The sequence below is a fragment of the Aquarana catesbeiana genome, linkage group LG05 (genome assembly GCF_042186555.1).
Source record: "Aquarana catesbeiana isolate 2022-GZ linkage group LG05, ASM4218655v1, whole genome shotgun sequence".
Lineage (NCBI taxonomy): Eukaryota > Metazoa > Chordata > Amphibia > Anura > Ranidae > Aquarana > Aquarana catesbeiana.
This window is the reverse complement of record NC_133328.1, coordinates 458,663,814-458,685,979: the sequence shown is the minus strand read 5'-3', so window position 1 is coordinate 458,685,979 and position 22,166 is coordinate 458,663,814. Positions and strand designations below refer to the sequence as shown.

General features: G+C 39.1%; 1 protein-coding gene across 6 annotated transcripts in view; it reads left to right on the top strand.

Annotated features, from left to right (window-relative positions):
* Positions 1-22,166, top strand: part of MTCL1 (microtubule crosslinking factor 1) — a 256,548-nt gene that overhangs the window by 209,234 nt on the left and 25,148 nt on the right. For all 6 annotated transcript variants that reach the window (XM_073631361.1, XM_073631363.1, XM_073631360.1 and 3 more), the window contains 2 exons: positions 5,358-5,525; positions 21,499-21,750. In XM_073631361.1, the coding sequence (XP_073487462.1) occupies positions 5,358-5,525; positions 21,499-21,750 (420 nt within the window). The remainder of the gene's footprint in view (positions 1-5,357; positions 5,526-21,498; positions 21,751-22,166) is intronic.

Here is a 22,166-nt window from a genome sequence, read left to right as displayed (position 1 = left end):
CACATATCCAGTTTTAGAACAGTCAAAAAGAAAAGTATATTTCCACAAATCTGTAAAATTAGAGCTCATTACACAGAGATTTTACTGGCACGAATTTTAGTATCATCACTTCAGTTATTAACTTCAAAGTAAAAGCGTTACATGCTTTCTAAAATTACAACATGAGAAAACGTTATAACACCTGAATTTTAAATGTATTTGCACCTACAGCTAAATCTTGCTCTAGATCTGTTTTATACCTTTTGGATGTATTCTATGACTCAAACCCCTGCTGTGGAGCCAACTGAGAGTTATTTCTAGACAGATCAATTAAAATGTGAATCGCTTTTCGCTGGTGTCAAATCAGATACGAATTCCATTAGATGGACAGTATTATTAGTGACAGACAATATATTGCTACAGGGTTGACTCAGCAGATAGACGCGCTGATGTCTGTGTAAAGGCCACAGTAGTTCCCATCCAGTTTATTGATAGCAGTACCTCCCTGCCAGGTATACTTCTGTATGCAAACTACTGGGTGAGTTTGTAGTAGCTGCCCAAGAAAAGACATTATAAGGTAAATTACATCTGAATTTGGTGTCCCTACATAAGACTACAGTTATGATAAAAATACAGAAAAATAAGGATGGTCACAGTAGGGCAGAACTTATAGGTGACAACAGGATTTTGCCTGGCTTCAGAGCTATCACCAAGCAGGAATGATTGAGATGGGTTTGATTGATGATCAGTTTGAAGGGATTATCCAGCAAACGCCATGTGCTACCAGACAGTTTACAGCTCAAGTTAAAAATAAAATTAAAAAATATATAACCCCCCTTGGCACTTACATCAATAAAGTTGTTGGGAAAGGTTACCTCTGCCATACATGTAACAGTTTCGCCTTACAGGAGCTGTTACAGTATTTACACATTTGATGCTCCTTTTTAACATTAAGGTTGGGTTCACACCATTGCGAACTGGATGCGGGTTCCAATCCACCATTTTGACGGACTCTCTACGGAGCCAGTTCACATATCTCCACAGCGGGTCTGGCGCGTTTTGAACCGAGCCTAAAGGAATTGTATAGCTTTGTATGTGCCTATTGCTTTCAGTGCTAAAAAGTAAAACAAATGTATATTTTTAATCAGGTAAAAATCAAATATTTTATATTCACCTGCAGCCAGATGGTATCAAGTCCTATGCCAGAGAAGAAGCCCTCTGAAGGCTCTGTCTACAGCTGCTATTCTAGAAATAGACCTGAATGGTTCAACTGACAGCACTGCCTTCTTTTCTAATAGGCAGTATCTTTTTAAAGTGAAAGTCAGTGCTAATTTCATATTATAAGTGCAGTAGTTAAATCAAAGTGGTCTTCCATTTGTATTCTCTATTCTAAAGCAGATGTCCCCCTTAAAGTTTCCTGTTTCCCTGGTGGCATTGCTGTAAAATTGTGCCTATTGCCTTTTTTTTCTGGTGCTTCTGTGGTGCATGAAGGAGCACACAAGTGTGACTGAATGCGCATAGTAGATTTAAATAACTACTCATCAACCCTGTCTCATTTCAACCCTGCCTATAGAAAAGGGTTGATAGCAGAGCACCTACCATAAACATGTCCTGTAATGTTTTTAAGGTTAACCCAACTCCCACTGACCACCCACAACCACAGTGTTTCTGTTACTTGAAAGCCTAGCATTGTCTGCACATGGTCTGCTTTTGTTGTTAGAAAGCCCAGCATTGTTCTTTTAGTCCACTATCATGGCTGAAAAAATGTTTGCTCATAAAATAAACATTATAATGCCATAGATAACCAGTGTATGCTTCAGCAGAAGTGCAGTATTCTTGAGAGCTTGCACTAAAATATATTGAGTAAGCCAAATAAGATGTATCACATATGTTTTGGCTTTCCTGCAGGTTACAGCTTGCTATGGTAATGGAAATATCTGTGAAAGTACTGGAACATTTCCCAACAAACAATGACTTAATAGTACAGCCCATTTTATGCAACAGCTTTATCTTCATAGCTACCAGCATGCTTTTAAAAAGTCCTAATAAAATGTGGTGTTTTTTTATTTTTTAAGAAAACCTTTCAGTGAGTATTCATGTATCATACTATAGTTCACACGGAATCTAGTTATAATAAATCCCCACAATAAATGTAATTATACGTTGTCATTTAAAGAGATTAGCAGCAGCGTACAGAGTGGTTATAAATTATGTCAATATAATATTTTGATGCATGAGATCTATTTCTCTTTATATATTTCCTGAAAGTTGCAGTAAGGCATGTTAAGGCATACCCAGGACATAGTTTTACAAACCTCTGTATAAATACTTTAAAACGCAAAATTGAATATCAAATACTTACCGCAATTTTCCTTTCCTGATGAGCTCCATGTCAGCCTACCACTGGTTATGCCCCACCCATACCCTAACCTGCAGGACCTAGCTCATAAATGTGACTTCTTCTCCCAAGCCGGCGTTACATAGCTAGATTTTCGCACCTGGGTGGGAGTTTGTGCTGACTTGGCGCTTGTCAGGAAAGGAAAATTGCGGTACGTATTCAATTCAATGTACAGTATATTCAGTTATATTCAATTTTCAGTTTTCCTGACAGCCCCATGTCAGCCTACCACTGGGAATTAACTAGCTAACCAGGGAGGGATAATGCGGGAACAAAAAAAGGTCCTACCTTGTTACCATGTTAGGAGGAAAAGAAAGCAATGCTGGTCTGGGAGAGGGAGTCAAACTTATGAGGTCCTGCATGTGGGGGTATGGTCGGGGCAGACCCAGTGGTAGACTGAATTGGAGCTGTCAGGAAATATATTTTTTTGGGCCCAAGGGCCATCTGTGGTCCTAGTGAACCACTTGGACTGCCACTGCAGGCTAAACAGGCTTGTGAAAGGAAATGAGAGCCACTGGTCAATGTTAATACTTTTTTATATGGTCCATTGAAACCTAAATTACAGTTTTATAAATATTCACTGATAAATATGCCATATTAAATAATAATGTTAAAAGTAACTATACTAAGCAAAAATCAATTAAACTAATGGAGCTGCATTGCTCCAGGCACAGCATATTAGCCCACTGCTGCCATAAGCCCTGTGAATGCTATGCAAATGTGGACTTTCTAAAAGTCACTAACTGCTCAGGGCTAAGCACATCCCCACATGACATCTTTCCAACCTGACAACTGGTCTCTTAGACACTAAATGCTGCACTGTATAGGGCAAGAGGTAACTGAAGTACCAGGATTTTCACTAGGCTGGATCAGAACAGAGGTTAGTGCTGGGCATCTAGACATTGTCTAGTGTAATACAAAAGAGGAATACTGTCAACTGCCACTTTTAAACCTTTTAAGCCTAAAATGTGAACCAATGTAGGATAAAAATTGTACAGCAAAAGTAACCAGTTGTTTGATTTCTGTATGTTTTGTATGGAGATATGGGTACATTTTGAATTTAGATTTGTAAATGTAATAGGTAGTTTTGTAAGATGACATGTTTGCTTTACATTTAGTGTTTTGTTGCACTGAGGCACAAACGGCATATAATTGATATTACCTTTGCTGTGTCCAGCACTATAGCTAGCGTAAACTGCATTTTATGCTGGCATAAGCATTTCTTTTTTCCATTTATTGGCTATGAACTGAGTTATCATTGAATTGCTCAATTCACACATACAGTGTACAGAACTGATCTGAGTGGCTCTGTATCACTGTGATGATCAATTGCGGCGATCACCCCTTTCTCTTACAACAGATGGAGGAACTAATGAATAAAGGATCATTCATTAGTTCCAAGGCACAAGCAGCAGCAGATTTTGGATAGGAGGAGGTTTGATTGTGGGATATTTTTTTTTAACCCCTTCACTTCCCTCTTGTCCCCTGTACATTTCAGGTCTATCCTTTTCCCAGTGATCTGTATAATAACCCCTTAACTCCCCTATTCTATGCATCTGAATAGTAACTCCACTTTTATTGAGAAAACAACAAACCCCTTTTGGTGATCAATGTGCATTACAGGGATTTTAACAAACTGTGTAGCCAATTTCGTCCTTAATGTCGCTTTGAAGAAATAGTTCTTTGTTTCACAAGACTAATTACATACTTATTCCGAATCAGAGTGACTGGTTATTATGAACCATTATTATTATGAACCATTATTATTATGAACCATTTAACCTCTGGAAGGTTTTACCCTCTTAAGGACCAGGAGATTTTTTGCTATTTAGCACTGCACTACTTTAACTGGCAATTGCTTGGGCTTGGTCATGCAACACTGTACACACATGAAATGTATATAATTTTTTCTCACAAATAGAGCTTTCTTTTATTGGTATTTGATCACAAATTGTTTTTTAATTTTTTATTATATAACCAAAAAAAGGGCAAAACATTTGAAAAAACAAGTTTTTTCTTAGTTTCTATAAAATGTTGCAAACAAATAATGTTTCTTCATAAATTAGGGCAAAATGTAGTCTGCTACATTTCTTTGGGAAAAATAGCCCAAATCAATGTATATTATTTAGTCTGTGTGAAAGTTAGTCTACAAACTATGTTCTATGTATTTGAAAGATCAATCCTGATGTACTGACATCTCATTCCTTGATGCTCCAAAATGCCAGAACAGTACAAATATCCCCCAAGTGACCTCTTTTTGTAAAGTAGACAGTACTCTTTTAGAGCAGTGCACTCTCACCTAAGTGACTGTACTTCTCTTGAGGGGGGGTTGATAATGGATTTATTTTTATTTTTTTTGATGATCACTGTTATAAGCAATTTTTATTTGCTATGTTTTATAACAGAGAGTAAGGGAAATGTTTTTCCTTTCAGCATTTTTGTAGTCTTTTTTCCTCTACATAGTAAAAAATAAAAACACTGTGGTTAATGAACACCACCAAAAGAAAGCTCTGTGTCTCAAAAAAGTTATATAAAATTCATTTGAGTACTCTCTTGCATGACCGAGTAACTGTCAGTCACACCATCATAAAACTGAAAACTGGTAATAAGGGCTATATACAGGCTGGTACTCAGTTTGTTAAAGTACCATTCAGTTCTAGTTTAGAGAGGTTAAACAGTGTCCCTTTAAACAAACTGCTACCAGGCTTCAGTAAGATTTAGCACTACTTTGCAAAAGCTTGCTGAAAACTTCTCAGTATCTTGCTGTACACACTGCTTTCATACAATCTAATGCGCATGTTTACCTGGCTATGTATCTTGCACTGCCATAGAATTTCATTGTGTTTTCGGGCATGAAAATGTGTTCAATTTAACTATTTCATTTAATATGCAACGCTCCTGATTATTTAATACACACTTTTCATGAATTGTATGTTTTAAAAAAAAGTATTACGTATCATTAAGTATTTTTATTTTATAGGCAAGTGAAAATCATCGCCTCCTTGCTGCATTAAAGGGCTTAGTGGATGATTTCCGATCTGAGTTGCGGGATGAAGCCATGGATAGACATGAAATTCAGCAGCAGTTTGCAGAAGACAAAGCTACTTGGGAGATGGAAGGGACAGAGCTAAGATGTCGTCTGGAGCAGGTAACCTAAGGAAAAACCTGCTCATTTGCAATTTATCAAACCCTGAATGATTCTTTTTGTACTAAATGTATTGCATGCTCAATGTTTTCCTTGTCAAAAGAAGTTTATTGAGTATACAATGTTATAAAGATACATAAAGTAAGTTTACAAGGATCTATAAAGTAAGCTCATTGTTTTACAGTAGGGTTTATATAGGTAAATATCATGAAATTTCAAATATTAAACATTGGGTTCACGTAAACCTAAATTAAAGATATATATCATTTCCTTAGTTACTTTTGTAGGTATTCAAATGATTTATACCTACTATACATATTGTTTACAAGTAGAGTGTATATAGGTCAAATAAATTCTGATAATGAGCTTTAATCGTAAGGTGGAGAAAAGGAAAGAGAAAGAAGAAAAAAGGGTTGAAAGGTAGAGGTATGGTCCACAAGGTTGTCCCGCTCGTCAGTTTATTATTCTTTTTAGTTCTCTTTGAAGCCTTAGAATGGGTGTCTCTGTAAGTCATTTAATCTGTTACCATGGCAACAGGACAGAGTCATTGAAGTTTGACAGGAACTGTTGTTTTATCCAAGGATGCCAAAGTTTTTCAAATTTTGGAATTTGATTTTGATCGATGGCTACCATCTTAGCATGGGACATTGTATTATTCATTCTGTGAATTGTTTCTACTAGTACCAATGTAGGAGATTTCCATGCCTTGGCCACTGTTTGTTTTGCAGCCGTTATTAGTTGGATCATAAGTTTGAATTGAGAGAGTGTTAACCATTCCGGTTTTAGATTAAGTAAAGTTAAATATGGATCTGGTTGTATTATTTTTTTAAATATTTTAGATGCAATCACGAAGACTTCCTTCCAGAAGGTTTGGATTACTGGGCACGTCCACCATATGTGTAAATATGTGCCTATTTCTGGGCATCCTCGAAAACAAAGAGCTGAGGTATTAGGTGAATATTTTGCCACTCTAGCGGGTACAAGGTACCAGCGAGTTAGGACTTTATAATTTGTCTCCAGTGCTAAGATGTTGGGTGAAGATGACTTAGATGTGAGCCATATGCTAGACCAGTCCGTGTCTTCTAAAGTTCGTCCCAGGTCCTCCTCCCACCTCTGAACGTAAGAGGGTCTATTAAGATTTGCTACTCCATATAATTGATTATAAAGTGATGAAATTGTACCTTTAGCAAATGGATCTTTTGTACAGATTGATTCAAAAATGGATAATTGGGATAATGGTGTATCCCCCTTTAGGAATGGTGTATAGAAATTTTTGATTTGGAGATATCTAAATATCTCAGAGTTTGGTAGATCATATTTTTCTCTAAGCGATGGGAATGAAAGGAATGATTTAGATGCTATGAAGTCATTTAGTGTCTGAATGCCTGATGTTGTCCAAGCTTTAAAAGAATTTGGGTAGATCCATGCCGGATAAAATGCCGGATTTCTGATAAAAGAAAGGAGAGGATTGTGTGGAGATTGTAACTGATATTTGGTTTTTAGTTTATCCCAGAGAGATAAGAAGTGTTTAGTTATGGGATTATGAATTTTAAAGCGGTCTTTAGGATCAAGCCATAATAAATTTGATATTAATAGAGGGTCATTTTCTGAAGCCTCTATAAATACCCATAATGGGATTTCCTGTTTTGCATGGTATTTGGACGGACTGGCCAAATGTGCTGCTCTGTAGTAGTTAGTAAAATTAGGGTATCCCAGGCCTCCTTTATTTTTGGGAAGATGTAGTGTGTGTATAGGTATACGTGGTTTAGAAGAGCCCCATATAAACGAAGTTGCTCTTTTTTGTACTATTCTCAAAAAATAGGAAGGAATTGGAATAGGGAAGACTCTGAATAGATAAAGCAATTTGGGTAGAATAGTCATTTTGATTGCATTAATCTTCCCTATCCAGGATAAAGGAAGTTGCGACCATTGTTTTATTAGATTTGTGATCTATCTTAATACAGGAGGATAATTGGTTGAGAATAAATCAGAATGAGATGCTGTTAAATGAATTCCAAGATATGGGATTGATTTTTCTGCCCATGTAAATGGGAGTGCAGCCCTAGCCGGGATCAATTCCATGTTCGTGAGTGAAATATTAAGCACTAGGCATTTCTTAGGATTAATCATAAGGCCGGATAGGGCTGCAAATCCATCAAGAGCTGGTATTAAGTTAGGACCAGAGACCTGTGGTGATGATAGAAAAAGTAATATATCGTCTGCAAATATACATAATTTGTGTGTAATACCTCCTACTTCAATGCCAGTTATAGTTTGGTTTGTTCTGATGTATTGGGCCATGGGTTCGAGTATAAGGGCAAATAATAAGGGAGATAATGGGCAACCCTGTCGGGTACCTCTTTCGATATTAAAGGCTTCAGATTTGTATCCAGCATATTTTATATAGGCTTTGGGTTTATTATATAATGCTTTGATCCATGTTAAAAAGTGGGGTCCAAAACCCCATTTTTGTAATGAATATTGCATATATTGCCAGGATACTGTGTCAAATGCCCTCTTAATATCGAGAGATAGAAAACATAAAGGGATTTTCCGTTTTTTAGCAATATGTGCCAATAACACTGCCCTGCGTATATTATCGCCTGCCTGTCTATTTGGCATGAAGCCTACTTGATCTCTATGTATTAATCTTCCTATAATGCTATTGAGGCGTTTTGCTATTATTTTTGCTAATAATTTAATATCGAGGTTTAACAGAGAGATAGGCCGATAATTCACACAGGAAGTATCATCAGAAAGGGGTTTTGGGATCATACAAACAATTGTCATTAGTGTTTCTTGCCGAAAAGAATGTCCATCTAGAAGTTTGTTAAAAGTTTCAGTGAGAATGGGAGAGAGTATTTCTGAGAATGTTTTATAGTATAAAGCCGAGTAGCCGTCTAGGCCTGGTCTTTTGTTAAGTTTTAGGTCTTTTATGGCGTTAGCAACTTCATCTATAGTTATAGGCTCATCCAAACTGCTTTTTTGATTCTGAGATAACACAGGTAAGGTTATTTTTGAGAAGAAGGATTCAGCCTCTGTAGGATTAAATTCATTGTTTGTCTTGTATAAAGTTGCGAGATGTGAGTGAAATTTATGGACTATTTTAACTGGATTACAAGTGTAAACATTTTTTGATAATTTCAAACGTATTGGTTTGAAAGATTTGTTAGTTGAATTTAATGCCCGAGCCAAATATGTACCTGGTTTGTTTGTATTCATGTAGAAATTGTGTTTGGAGCGTTTGAGGGATTTATCAACTGACTCAGTGAGAAATAGATCGTATTCCAATCTAGATTTTTCCAGATGAGATTTTGTACTCTGGGATGGATTATCTTGAAATGATATGTAGGCTGCATTAAAATTGAGTTATAGTTTTTTTGCTAGATTTTTGCGTTCCCGTTTAAATAGTGCCATTTGTCTTTGTATTGTACCACGCAAGACAGGCATATGAGCTTCCCACAGTGTTATTGGGGAGATGTCTGTTGTATTATTAATTGATATGTATTCCTTTAAAGCTTGTTCAATGGCCATCTGATGTAGTGGGTGTTTGAGCATTATGTCCGGTAAGTAGCACGTTGGGTCATGCGCTTTTGGTATGGCTGAGGCTATTGTGGTGTATACTGCATTATGGTCAGACCACGGAATCGGAATTATTTCTGATGCAATAATTTCTGGTATCATTCCTATTGTTAGAAAAATATGATCTATTCTGGTGAAGGTTTGATGAGGGTGCGAGAAATAAGTGAATTTCTTTTTCATTGGGTTACTTTCTCTCCATGAATCTACCAGATTGTATTTGGAAAGAAGTTGAGAAAAAGGTAATCTAGAGGTTATTTTGGATGGTGTAAAAGGTGATTTATCTAGAAATGGGAGGAGGACCTGGTTCGAATCCCCACACATTATCACTGTTCCTATTTTGTGTGTATTAATCACTTGTAATATATGTGAGAGGAATGGTGTAGGTTGTTTGTTAGGAGCGTAGTAGGAAATCACCGTGATTGCTGTATCCATTATATAACCCATGAGTGTCAGGTATCTACCTTCTGGGTCTTTAATTTCTGATGATAAGGTGAATGGTGTGGATCGGTGAAATGCAATTAGAGTTCCCCTTTGCTTGGTACAGGCAGAAGCCGTGTAAATTTGTTGATAAAAAGGAGAAATATATTTTGGAGTAGAATCTTTGGTGAAGTGTGTTTCTTGGAGGCATACTATGTGAGCCTTCTTGTTATGGAAAGTACGGAAGGCTTTGGTCCTTTTTTGAGGGACATTTATTCCCTGAACATTCAGGGAAAGTATATTCAGTGGTGCCATGGCAATAGATCAAATAGTTTTGACTTACTTTTTGTTATGCAGAGCTGACTGCGCAGATCAACCTGTGTGGACTGAAGAGATGAATAGATAGAAAAGAAACCAGTGAATTCTGGAGTAAAGAGTAAACAAAAAACATATGAGATTAGATGATACATTGTATAAATTATTTTTTGCAAGTAATCACAATTTACCCGTGAAAGAGAATAAATATCTCTCTCAGGGGAATAAGTGCCTTCGTCACACTCCCACATAATATGGTTGGGAAAATGAGAAGGGCTAATGGGGGTACACGGATCTTCCGCTTACAGGAGAGAAGTGCTATGTCAAAAGACATCAAAATGATGTTTCATTAATTGGAGTGCAGAATATAGTTTTTGTTGAAATTATTTATTCCAGGGTGGTTGTATATGGTTAGTCTTGCCCTAGGCTAAATAATTAAGTTAGAAAGGTACTGTTAATAACTTTGGTATTGATGAAGATAGTTTGAATTATTTGGGGATTTTAACCCTTTTAGAGTAAACAATTACATATTTTATTCATATGTAACTGTTTAGATATGTTAACTCATAAAATTGAGGTTGTATTGCTTCAGATTAGAATAAACAAAAACATAATTCTAGGAACTAGTTAGGTAATAATATATTTGTTTTAAGAAAAGAAAGAAAAAGCTTCCATTACTTCTGGATTATTGAACATATTTGTCCTAAAAAGTAATAAATCTATTGTTATTACCTGATAATATATAACTGAACAAGAATTTCCTTATTTCACTTATATATTCTAAGGCTATATGAATCAGAAGTAATAAGAAATATAACTGGAATGTAACATGATCCCACACAGTGTGTGACTATCAGAATGCAGTTACATTCAGTTATAAATACAGGTTTTTTATAGAAAACCATCTCTTAGTATAATAAATGAAGAGATATCAGGAATTAGGATGTCAGTCCATTGAATCTTCTTGGTCCATGGATGATGTGGCATAACGGCCTCTTTTGTGAGAATGATGATTCCCATTTTGTTCTGAAATTTTCTGGGTGCTGCCTAAAGGTGAAGATGATGCCATTCTTCTGCGTGTGGGAGTGTTGCTGCTTGTGGGTTCTGTCAGATTTAATTTTAAAAGGGTTTGTTGTAGTTCATCTGCTGATCTGCTTCTGTAAATTGTACCTTGGTAGTTAAATCTGACTGAAAAGGGGAAGCCCCATTGATACATAATGTTGTGGCGTTGCAGTTCCATTAGTTGGGGTTTCATGGATCGTCTTTTAGTAATAGTAAGTTGGGATAGGTCAGCAAAAATTTGATAATTGTGTCCTTGAAAATTAAGTTCCTTTTTTTCTCTTGCAGCAATTAGTATTTGTTCTTTCGTTCTGTAATAATGAAATTTTGTGATTATATCACGTGGGGGTCCATCTTTCTTTTTGGCTGTGAGGGCTCTGTGTACTCTGTCCAGTTCTAAACGTTCAATAGGGATATCTGGCTTTAGTTCTTGTAATAGAGCAGTAATAGTAGATTGCAGGTCTGTCACAGTTTCAGGTATTCCCCTTATGCGCAAGTTTGAACGTCTGGCTCTATTTTCGTAATCTTCGAGCTTAGTTTGAAGTATTAAATTCTCTTTTTTTAATTGTTCCAATTCTGTTATATTTTCTTGGGTTGTAATTTCAATTTCATCCATTTTTATTTCTAGGGCTGCGGTGCGGTTTCCCAGCTCTCTTATTTCATTGGTTAGGCTTTTTGTTATTTGGTCTGAGGTTTGTTTTAAAGCCTTATGAAGCATCTTTTCAAATTGTAATAATATTACTGGGGATACTGAGGAGGCTTGTGGAGAAGTTTGTGAGAGGATTTGTTCTGTATCTGACTCAAATGGAGAGTCTTGCTGTGACATTTTCTGTCTGTGAGAGCGCCCTGATGCTGTATCTTGTGAGGTGACTGGAGCTGCTTCAGCTGCAGTGAGTGCCTGTGAGCTCTTTGTGAGGTGATTTTTATTTCTGCCACGGTTTCCTCCCAGTACCATATTTCCTGCCCAAACTTTCACAGTTTGTTCCCTGGGGCAAAAAGGTTCAAATGGATACCTTTTGAGCCTGCAGGCTCCGCTTTGTCCTTCTCTTCTCTCCTCAGCGGTGTGGAGCTCTAACAATGCATGTCTGCTCCGCTAGGCTCCGCCTCCTGCCCCCGCGCATGCTCAATGTTTTTACCAATAACTGCAAAATGAACTGACACTAGTGAACAGCTTATTTGATTTTTAAGAAAGTAATAGTGATATGTTTGAGAATATACACAAAGAAAAACAGGCAACGCAAGTGAATTTATTGTCCATAAATATGTTTATTGGTCTAACGATCAGCTTCTGTTGAACAGACAGGGCTACACACAGATTTAAATTCGGCGGTTCCTACTGAATAAGCTGAATTTCGATACATGATCTTATGAATTCTTAATGCGTGCGCACAGCCCTGCTAGCAATTTACTGAGTTTTAGGAAAACACAGGTACTTTTTTAAATTACATTCACTTTCACACCTGTAGACCCCCTGTGGAAAAATTTTAATAGGCTATAAAATAGAAATAAAAAAAATCAACCCAAAAATAATAGTTGAAGGTAAAAGGGAAAGACATTTATAAGAGCTGATTAGGGTAAACTAAGGGTCAAAACTTAGTTAAATAATGACAAATTTTATTAAAAAATAAATGTTAAAGTGATTGCAAAGTATGTGTATGTGTGTGTTATGTGACTTTACATGTATCCCCTCTCGTCACAGCGGATTTGTTTTTTAAAAATGAAACGGCTAAATACCTTTTGTCACACTGCAGCTGTGCGGTCATGTGATCCCCCTGTGCTGGCCGGTCCTGATCTATAGAGAGGAGCGGGAGGGGCCGAGATTCCCCTGTGACGTCAGCCAGCAGAGGGGAATCTCAGCCCCTCCTACTTCTCTCCATAGATCAGGAGCGGCCAGCACAGGGGGATCACTTGACCACATAGCTGCAGTGTGACAAAAGGTATTTAACATTTTCAATTTTAAAAAACAAATCAGCTGTAGTGAATGGCAGCATAACGAGAGGGGATACATGTAAAGTCACATACACACACAAATACACATACTTTGCAATCATTTTAACATTTATTTTTGAATAAAATTTGTCATTATTTAACTACATTTTGAACCTTAATTTACCCTAATCAGCTCTTATAAACATCTTTCCCTTTTCCTTTTCCTTTCAACTATCACTATCACTACTTACATCTTTACAATCACTTTAACGGGAGGGGCGGGCAGGAGAGGCACTCTCATGATGACAGGGAGGGAGGGGGAGAGAGGACAGATGAGAGCTGCAGATGACAGAGGCAGAGATGACAGAGGCATGTAAACTGACCACAGAAATAAGGGCACAGCAGCCATGATTACCGTGGTCAGCAGAGGCAGGAGGACACAGGAACTGGCAGGATCAACCAGGGAAAAATGACATAGCAGAAGCATTGTGCTATACAGCAAGACTTAAAGAGGAAGTAAACCCTGGTGGGTTTTACTTCCTCTTTATTCCCCATGAGCAGGGAGCTTCCATCTTCGCCCCTCTTCCTTCCGGGGGCCGTGAACTCCGGCTCTGTGACTGGCCGGAGTCGTGTGACGTGGAGCCGCCAGTCATGGCATGACCCCTAATGGAAACGGCACGATTTGCCCTTTCTAAAGGCCGCATGCGCCGATGACATCGGCGATCGTTTTTTTAGTAAATATCTCCTAAACCGTGGCGGTTTAGGAGATTTTTCAAGCACCTACAGGTAAGCCTTAATATAGGCTTACCTGTAAGTAAAAGTGGTTGTACAGGGTGTACAACCACTTTAAAGGAACAGGGCCTAATTATTTTTTAAAGTTTTTTTAGGGTTCCAACCACTTTAAGCAAGTTAAACGAAAGACGCAAAAACGTTTTATTACGTTCAACCCAGCGAGTTAAATAAAAAAAAAAAAAAAACCTGACAGATCGCCAAACAAACACAAGGCGATCTCTCCTGCTGTGCTATTGTTTTCTGACAAGGGGGAACCCTCCCCTCCAATTATACTCATCAGTACTTGCAGCCAGTGGCTGATCGGATGATGGTTTTCCAGCATGTCCTTCCGACAAAAGCTGGTCGCTTCTGTCAGACAGACTGCTGCACACACTGATCGAAAGTTGCCCTGTTCCTGACGATTTTTGGCCAGTGAGTACTTGGCTTTACTTTGTATTAGTTTTGCGTCTGAATGGTGTTCATATACACTCTGTCAGACATTTTTTCTTACAGCAGCGGCTTCCAGCTTCCAGAGCTTGTATTTACACAGCAACTCATGGCTTTTACGTTAAAGGCTAAGCTCACCTTTTATAAAAAATAAAAAAAAAGACTAAATCTTTTTGCAGATAAAAAATGTGCATTTAGGATTTTTTTGCCAGGATCTTAGCTGACATTCAGTACAGCTCTCTGCCTGTACTGTATGGGCAGACAGTTACTGAATTGCAACAAGACTCAATGGACTACGAGAGGGGCTCACCAGCGCCCCTGCAGTTTATTGAGAACTACAAGCTGTCCGCTGCCACCTTGTAGTTCATTAGTTCACAGAACTCTGTAAATGAATGATGTGGCTGTGTGGGAGGAGCCTCACATGGCCATGCTTTTTTCAAACTCTGACAGCGGGTGAAGGGAGAAGATCCTGCTGTCACACAGAGGGGAGGTGAGAGGGAACTGGAGCTGGAACATATTGCACGTTCCACCCTAAATACAGATGGAATATGTAATATGTTCAAAAGGGGAACTTATCCTTTAAGAGTTGGGAATTGCAGTCAGATTGATGGGGAGAATAGAGGTTTGCAAAAGTATTTGACGTAGAAATTTTTTTGTTATGAATTGAAGATTTTTGTGCACTGACTGCTATGAAGTAAATTAAAAAACACATGTAAAACCATCCATACAGCTTTGTGTATTGACACTAAGGCTTTGTTTACACCTCCGCAGGTGCAACAGAGCTCATGCTCTTATTTGCACGTTTCACATATTTCGTTTAGGGCAGTCAGTTAATTTTAGTGGGCTGCCCTATGTGCAAAAAATGCACATAGGTAGTGCCTGACCCATTTTTAAAATTGCACTACAACAAAATACATTGTTCTGTGTTACCATGCGTTTTGGTGCATGTGACAGCACACGGTTTAACAAGATGCATGGCAGTGCCATTAAGATTTTGAACACATTTCTGCAAAAATTGTGAATGACCCCTCAAGGAAAAAGTCTTGAGTCATATTTTACAATAAGTACAAATTGTTTACCCTCTTAGAAATGTATTAATAAAACAGGTTGTCCCCATTGGTGTATTTACCCTTATCTCTTGATCTGGTGACAACTGTGAAAACTTGATTTCCCGTCACCAATAATTCCAGTGGCCACAGAATATAAAGGTTTAAATTCTCAAATGGGGAGAAAGCAGTACAGCAATAAAAACTTGACAAGAGTTCTAATTCTTCTCTACTTTTATCCCAATCTATACATTTCTTCAACAAACTAAAGCTGACCATACACATTAAGATTGCTTGATTCCGTCCATGTAAACAGTATGAATGGATGAATCTGCAGTGCCGGCTATTCACCCATGGCTGTCAGATTACCTAAAGAGTGTCTGCACCTGATTGTATGCAGGTGCTGTTGGGCCAACAGTTTTCAGCTCCTCTCCTTTCTTGATCTGAGCGGTGCTGAGAGGGCCACCCACGGAACAAAGATTTCCCGATTTAGCAAGAATCAGACGTTCATTGTATTGGTGTATGGTCAGCTTTAGTTGCAGATTTATACACTACCTATATTATCATTTTTTTAATTAAATGAATTAAAGAAACCATTGAAGTGTAGCCAGTGGTTTGTTTGTTTGGAAAAGTAGTTATGAGGAAGAGAAACCAACTTGAAAACCTTCTGCGTCTGCAATGTAAATCTGAACCCATAAACAACTAGGCTGTGGCTGCCTGTACAGATGTACCCAGAGGGAAAAGATTAGCGAGACAGAGCAAGATTAAATATAGATTACAATAGAGATTAACCTCATTTCTGTGCTTCAAACCAAAGTGCACTGTACTACCAAATAAATCCTTTCAAAACCCTTGTATGTGGTAACATGCAGTCTCTAGTCTGTAATTACATGAATTATGAGGTGATAAGCACTAATTATCCTGGGGTATTGTGATTTAAGGCTGAACTCCAAGCAGAAAAATATTAATTTACATATCTTCTTCAATAGACATAAAGGATATCAATTTAACTCTGTGTGTGTGCCAAATACCTTTGCAAACCCAGATATTACCTTGTACAAACAGTAGAGCTGCACGATTAATCGTCAAGAATCGTTATCGCAATCTTGACTAAAGTGTTTCCCGATTCTTTCTATGCAAATCATTTTCTCTGCTCTTCTGAAGCCACAGCTGTCAAAAGAAAGGAAGAGAAAAACTGGGCAGCCTGCCAAGAATCAAAACATTCTTTATCAGTTGAACTAAGTGTAAACATTGTAACAATTTGTCAATGGAAAAGACTTCATGTGAAAGTGAAAAAAGTTTAACCACTTAAACACTAAACCTTTTTCTGACATTTGTTGGTTCCAAGTTAAAATAATTTTTTTACTAGAAAATTACTTAGAACCCCCAAACATTATATATATTTTTTTAGTAGACACCCTAGAGAATAAAATGGTGGTTGCTGCAATATTTTTATGTCACACTGTATTTGCGCAGCGGTCTTTCAAATGCAATTTTTTTGGGAAAAAATTATTTAAAAAAAAATCATCACTGGGCTGTACATAGGCTATTCATAGAGCAGAGCTGTGGGAGGGGCCCATCATGTCCTCCCCCTGCAGAAAACTACAGGGGGTGGACACAAGGACACAAGACCAGTCACCCTGCACAAGGAGAGAAAGCAAGCATTGACTGGTCTGCTATTACAGGAAGCATTTGTTCTGCAAATTTCATGAAAGGTTTTTGTCAAATCAGACGTGTAATGAAATGAATCAAAACTCTGGAGTGCAATCAAACTCTAATAACTCTTACACCCGAGTATAAAGAAACAGGTGCATGCAAATATGTGAATTATCAATAAAAGTAGTCAGATGAATTGATTACATTATGAGCAATAGGCACCCAATAATATAAATTTTTTTTTCTAGGTTTAAAAAAGATAATTTTTTATTTTCCATTATGATTAATGTTAATGGTATGTTGCATGGCTTAATATTTATAGAAATCATTTTCTATGAATCATTATATTTTGTAAAGTGCATCGCAAACTGTTGGCATTCTATAAATCCTGTATAACAAATATTTCTTGATGAGCCTTAGATAATTCACTCCTTCTTTTAATATGGATTTTAGAAGTACTGTTGTCCAAACAAGCAAAATGTTATCATTAATGAACCCTACTAACACTTTTATGCTTTTTATGCTGTTAGTTTGGGATACTTTGCTTGGAAAGGTTAGAAGTTATTTTTAGCTTTTATTTCCACCGGTATTCCTTTTGAGGAGATTTTTCTTTGATTCTTTTCTATATAAAGGAGAAGTCCAGCCTGAGCTTTTTAGGCTGGGCTTCTGCTATGGGTCACAGGAATGGAAATGGTTTTGCACACCTGTGACCCGTTTTCAGCGGAGAGCGGTCTGAAGTCCACTCTCCGCTGACATCACTGGAATCAGTCCAGGCAGCGCGTCATCCCGACATAGGAAGTCTGGACTTGCCAGCTGCCTGGATCGATGGCAGTCTCAACGAGCTGCTGAGATGGCCGCTTCCCACCCCTTCACAGCTCAGCGCTCCAGTGAGTGTGGAGGAGCAGAGCAGGAGAGATGCTGACTGACAGGCAGCAGCTCTCCACTCGGTGAGAGAACCGAGCCATTGGCGGTGTTCGGTAGCTCGGTTCTCAGTGCAGAGGCGGCTTCCTATCCTGCATCCCTTTCGTAAAAAACCTGCCTCTGAGTTGTTATCCCGACATCATTCGGCACATTACATTCATAAGTTCCTTCTGTCAAACATACAACTCATTTGCAAATCCAAGCCTCCGAGCCGCTGTCAGTCGTTGTCCGATATCACTCAACATAGGCTTCACTGGTTATAAGATTCACTGTCCATGGGGTTGCCGTTTCATCCATTTGGAGCACGCAACATACTGATGGCTTATCGCACTGCTTGGAACACTTACCGCAAGTTTTTGGCCTCTTGCCCTGGAGCAGCGATAGGTGACGTTAGACACATCCTAGCCTTTCCCACAACACTATCAGTCTATACCTAGCTGGCGTCCAGCATTTCCTGTCCTTACAGGGCCCCAGTAAACCATCAGTATTCTCGGCCCATGCAGTCAAGCCCCTCCTACGGGGCATACTGAAGCACCAACCCATAGTCAGTGGCAAACGCCTACCTATCACAAGTGCCCTCTTCAAGGACTGAAATCCTTACTCGTTCGCCATTTGGAGCTTTGCCCAGCCTAGTCATCCAAGCGGCCATCTACCAGGCCTTCTACGATTTCCTACAACCTAGTGAATTTACTGTCAGCGGCTTCGGCAGTCAGACACTGCTCCGACGCCACCTGACTCGCTTTCTAAACCATTACACCCTTCATCTCACAGTCTGCAAAACGTAACAAACTGGCCCCGGGGTTGAAATCAACCTGTTTTAGACTAACAACGCCTGGTGCACAATGATGATGCTCGACCGACTACTGTCCCATCTACCCATCTGATGGTAGCTTGTTGCTACCCTTTCCAACCAGCCCTTTGAGTGGCAGCCAGTTTATCAAGCATGTCAGGATCCTCCTAAGCAACTTTGGGCTTCAGTCAGTTCTCTGGACATTCCTTCTGGATTGGAGCAGTCTCAGCTGCCTGCCAACATGGCGTACCAGACCACGTAATCAAGAAACTAGGCCGATGGAAGTCCGCTTGTTTTTCCACATACATCCCAAATCCTAAGGAAGAAATGGCACAAGCCTTCACCAAGCTGGCTCAGTAACCACGAGAATCAATAAAGTGTTATTCCCCTATCTGAGTCTTTTGCCCCCTTTTCTTGGCATACCGACCAGACCACCAAGGCACACTTCAGGTCCATTTATGTTGTAAATCTTGTTGCGTGTTTGTGATCCACATCGTTCTTGGTCATAGGGCCGCAACCATAAATAAGGAGGCCAGTATGGTGGCCGGAATTTATGGGAGGAGCCCAGAGGGTATTTAAGCAGCCCACTCGCCCATGCTCTTTGTCGGTTCCAGTGCGCGATACCCTCCCGCCCTTCCCTTTTTCAGGGCACTTCTTAGCAGATCCTTCTTCATAAACCACCCATTACTAACTTTGGGTATGCCCCCTTTTCTTGGCATACCAACCAGACCACCAAGGCACACTTCAGGTCTATTTATGTTGTATATGTTTATGTGATCCACATCTCTCTCAGTCATAGGGCCACGACCATAAATATAATATATGCACACACACACCAAGTGGCTTCACTTTGTTGACCGCTCTAATTGTGTATATGTGCAAAAAAGATGTGCAAAATCACTTCACTATCTGAAACAAGATTGTTTCATGCCAATGCTGACCTCTAATGTGATGTTTGGATTATAAATCCGTTTCTAGGGCGTTCACTGAGACAGACAGTGTCTGCTTAGTGTGATCTCATGTTTCCTGCCTTTTTACCATATGCAGTGTTCACTGTGAAGTCATTTTTTCTTTTTAATTAAAAGATGTGTCATGATCATTAGAGTGACATTTAAGTCACTGTGCTCATGAATAAAATCGTTTATATATTTAGAGAACACTTGCGCAGTGTCGTAAGGGGGATTGGTAAGATTATATAAGGTTTGGAGTCCCAGAGAATAGAAAATATTGCAATATTTATTCTCCAGTATACTTCCAAAATGTGTATTCAGACACCCAATACAATATACTCTATTTATGATAATAAATATAATAATCCTATTCCAGAGTGTTTTGCAGAAAACTATCACACCAGTTCTTTCCACCAACATAGGGAAGCAATGATATCTGATTCATACAATTCAACTGCTCTGTGCACAGCTATTGACCATTCTTTTATTGTGTTGTGTTGTTGCTGTTCTTTTGATCCTATTTCTGTGGTTTTGTGGATTTTTTTTGTCTCTCTCAGTACATCACTCTTTCCTGTTAATGTGTTGCATGTTCAAAAGACATAATGAAACATTGCTTGTTACAATAGTAGTATCCCTAATTAACCACAGTAGGCCTATTCAAAATGTTGGAAAGTCCCAGGATCCTGTGGCACAAATTAGCTTTAGCCTAGGTTCACACTGACAGCGGGAATGAAATCGTGCAAGTTCAGCTGAACTTGCATGATTGCATTCCCGTATGTCAGTTCCGACTTTGGGGGTGATTTCAGCCAGTTTCTGCACAGATGTCCATGGAAATCACACCCCGAAGTCGCCAAAAGTAGTACAGAAACTACTTTTGGGAATCGGTGCTGCGTCGCACCAATTCGGACGGTGCCATTGCTGGCAGTAGCCACCGATTTGGTCAAATTTCATGCCAAAACGCTGCAATGTGAACCAGGGCTTATAATAGGAATTTCCTTTGAGAGGAAATATTTTTTACCCGATTTTTTTTTTTTTAACATAAAATATGTTTTATTTTTGGATTTAGATGTGCATGTGTTTAGAGAATGAATAAGAGGTCAGCGTAGGTCATTGGGGGCAGGTAGGCTACACTTTCTAATAGGCACTAGAGCAGGGGGCTCCAAACTGCGGCCTTTGTTTAGCCTTTGTCTAGCCTTATCACTATTCCTGACAATGATATGAGGCAATATTCCTCCCACTGACAATAACAATGGAGCACTATTTCTTCCACTGATACCGATGATGGGGTACTATCACTCCTACTAATACCAATGATGAGGCACTACTCCTCCTCCACCTCCTGACCACAAACCCTGAGGCAATGTTTATTCTCACAGATACTGGGCCCAGGATATTTTCTACCCTTACTGGCCACAACCTGGCCCCCCTAAAGTTTGAAGGACCCACCGCCCCACCCCACGACAAGAACATTCCGGTTAACAGCCATTCGGTTAACCTTTTTTGGTCAGGAGCCTTCAACAGAAGGCGAGCGAATGGCCGGCTTCTGTAGGACCAGCTGCCGTACACACAGAACGAATGTTAGACGGTTTCTATTGAACCAACCGATGTCGGCTGACATTCAGCTCATGTGTACTAGACTTTTATATGTGGTATAGAGAGAGGGAAAAAAGGGGGGCGGGGGGAAGAAGAGAAATTTGAGAATTTTCGCGAGGGCATCCAAATAATGAGGAAAGAAAAAGAAAAATAAGTGGGGAAGAGTAGAAGGAGAGAATAGCTTGTGGGAGGAGCAATAGTAAAGGATTGCCTGGGAGCAAAAGAGAATGGGTGGAGGGGGTGGGACTGGGGGGCTTTTCCACATGGTCCAGCCATGTCACAATATCCTTCAGTCTCTGGGTAGGTGGACTTTTTGTAAAAAAAGCTAAAAAAATACTTTAGGCTCTTGTAGCCCAAAAATGTAAACACGGAATTGGTTTTGATATGTATTACATAATATTTGGAGTATATATGTATTATATGTATTCAGAATATATAGTTTAGACATGATAACACGTGGACTACAGTTTTTTATATTTATGTTTGTTTTCCTTTTGCAGTATGAAGTAAGGAGGCCTAAAGTACCTGGAGACTTGAGCCCCAGCGAAGTCAAGGCGACTGTCAGCCATGAGAAAGAGGAGCACAAAAAGTTGCTTGCTGAGAGCCACAGGTTGGTGGTGGACCTCCGCAGGCAGGTACAGCAGAGTGAAAAGAACTGGAGTCGGGAGAAGGGAGAGCTGCTGGATCGATTTGAAAAGGAAAAACATGAATGGGAAAAGCAAAGAAAGGAATTCCTGAGGAAAGTAGAGCAGGTATGTTGGTCAGTGATTTTAATGACGTTGGAATCCATTGGAGGTAACAGAAGCATTCTTGTTTTTTAATTTATCCAAAGCAGTGGCGGTTCAGCAAGAACATTCCCTTTATAAGACAGCCATACCTTTTTCTGTACAGAATTGGAAGAAAGTGTACAGGGATCCCAGATGCACTCTTCCACTTCTGTACTGCAGAGGACCCTGGGTCCCTAATGCCGCGTACACACGACCGAACTTTCCGGCAGAAAAGGACCAACGGAATCATTCCGTCGGACATTCCGATCGTGTGTGGGCTCCATCAGACTTTTTCTTTCTAAAATTCTGACGGACCTAGAAATAGAACATGTTTCAAATCTTTCAGACGGAATCAGTTCCTATCGGGAAAACCGCTCGTCTGTATGCTATTCGGACGGACC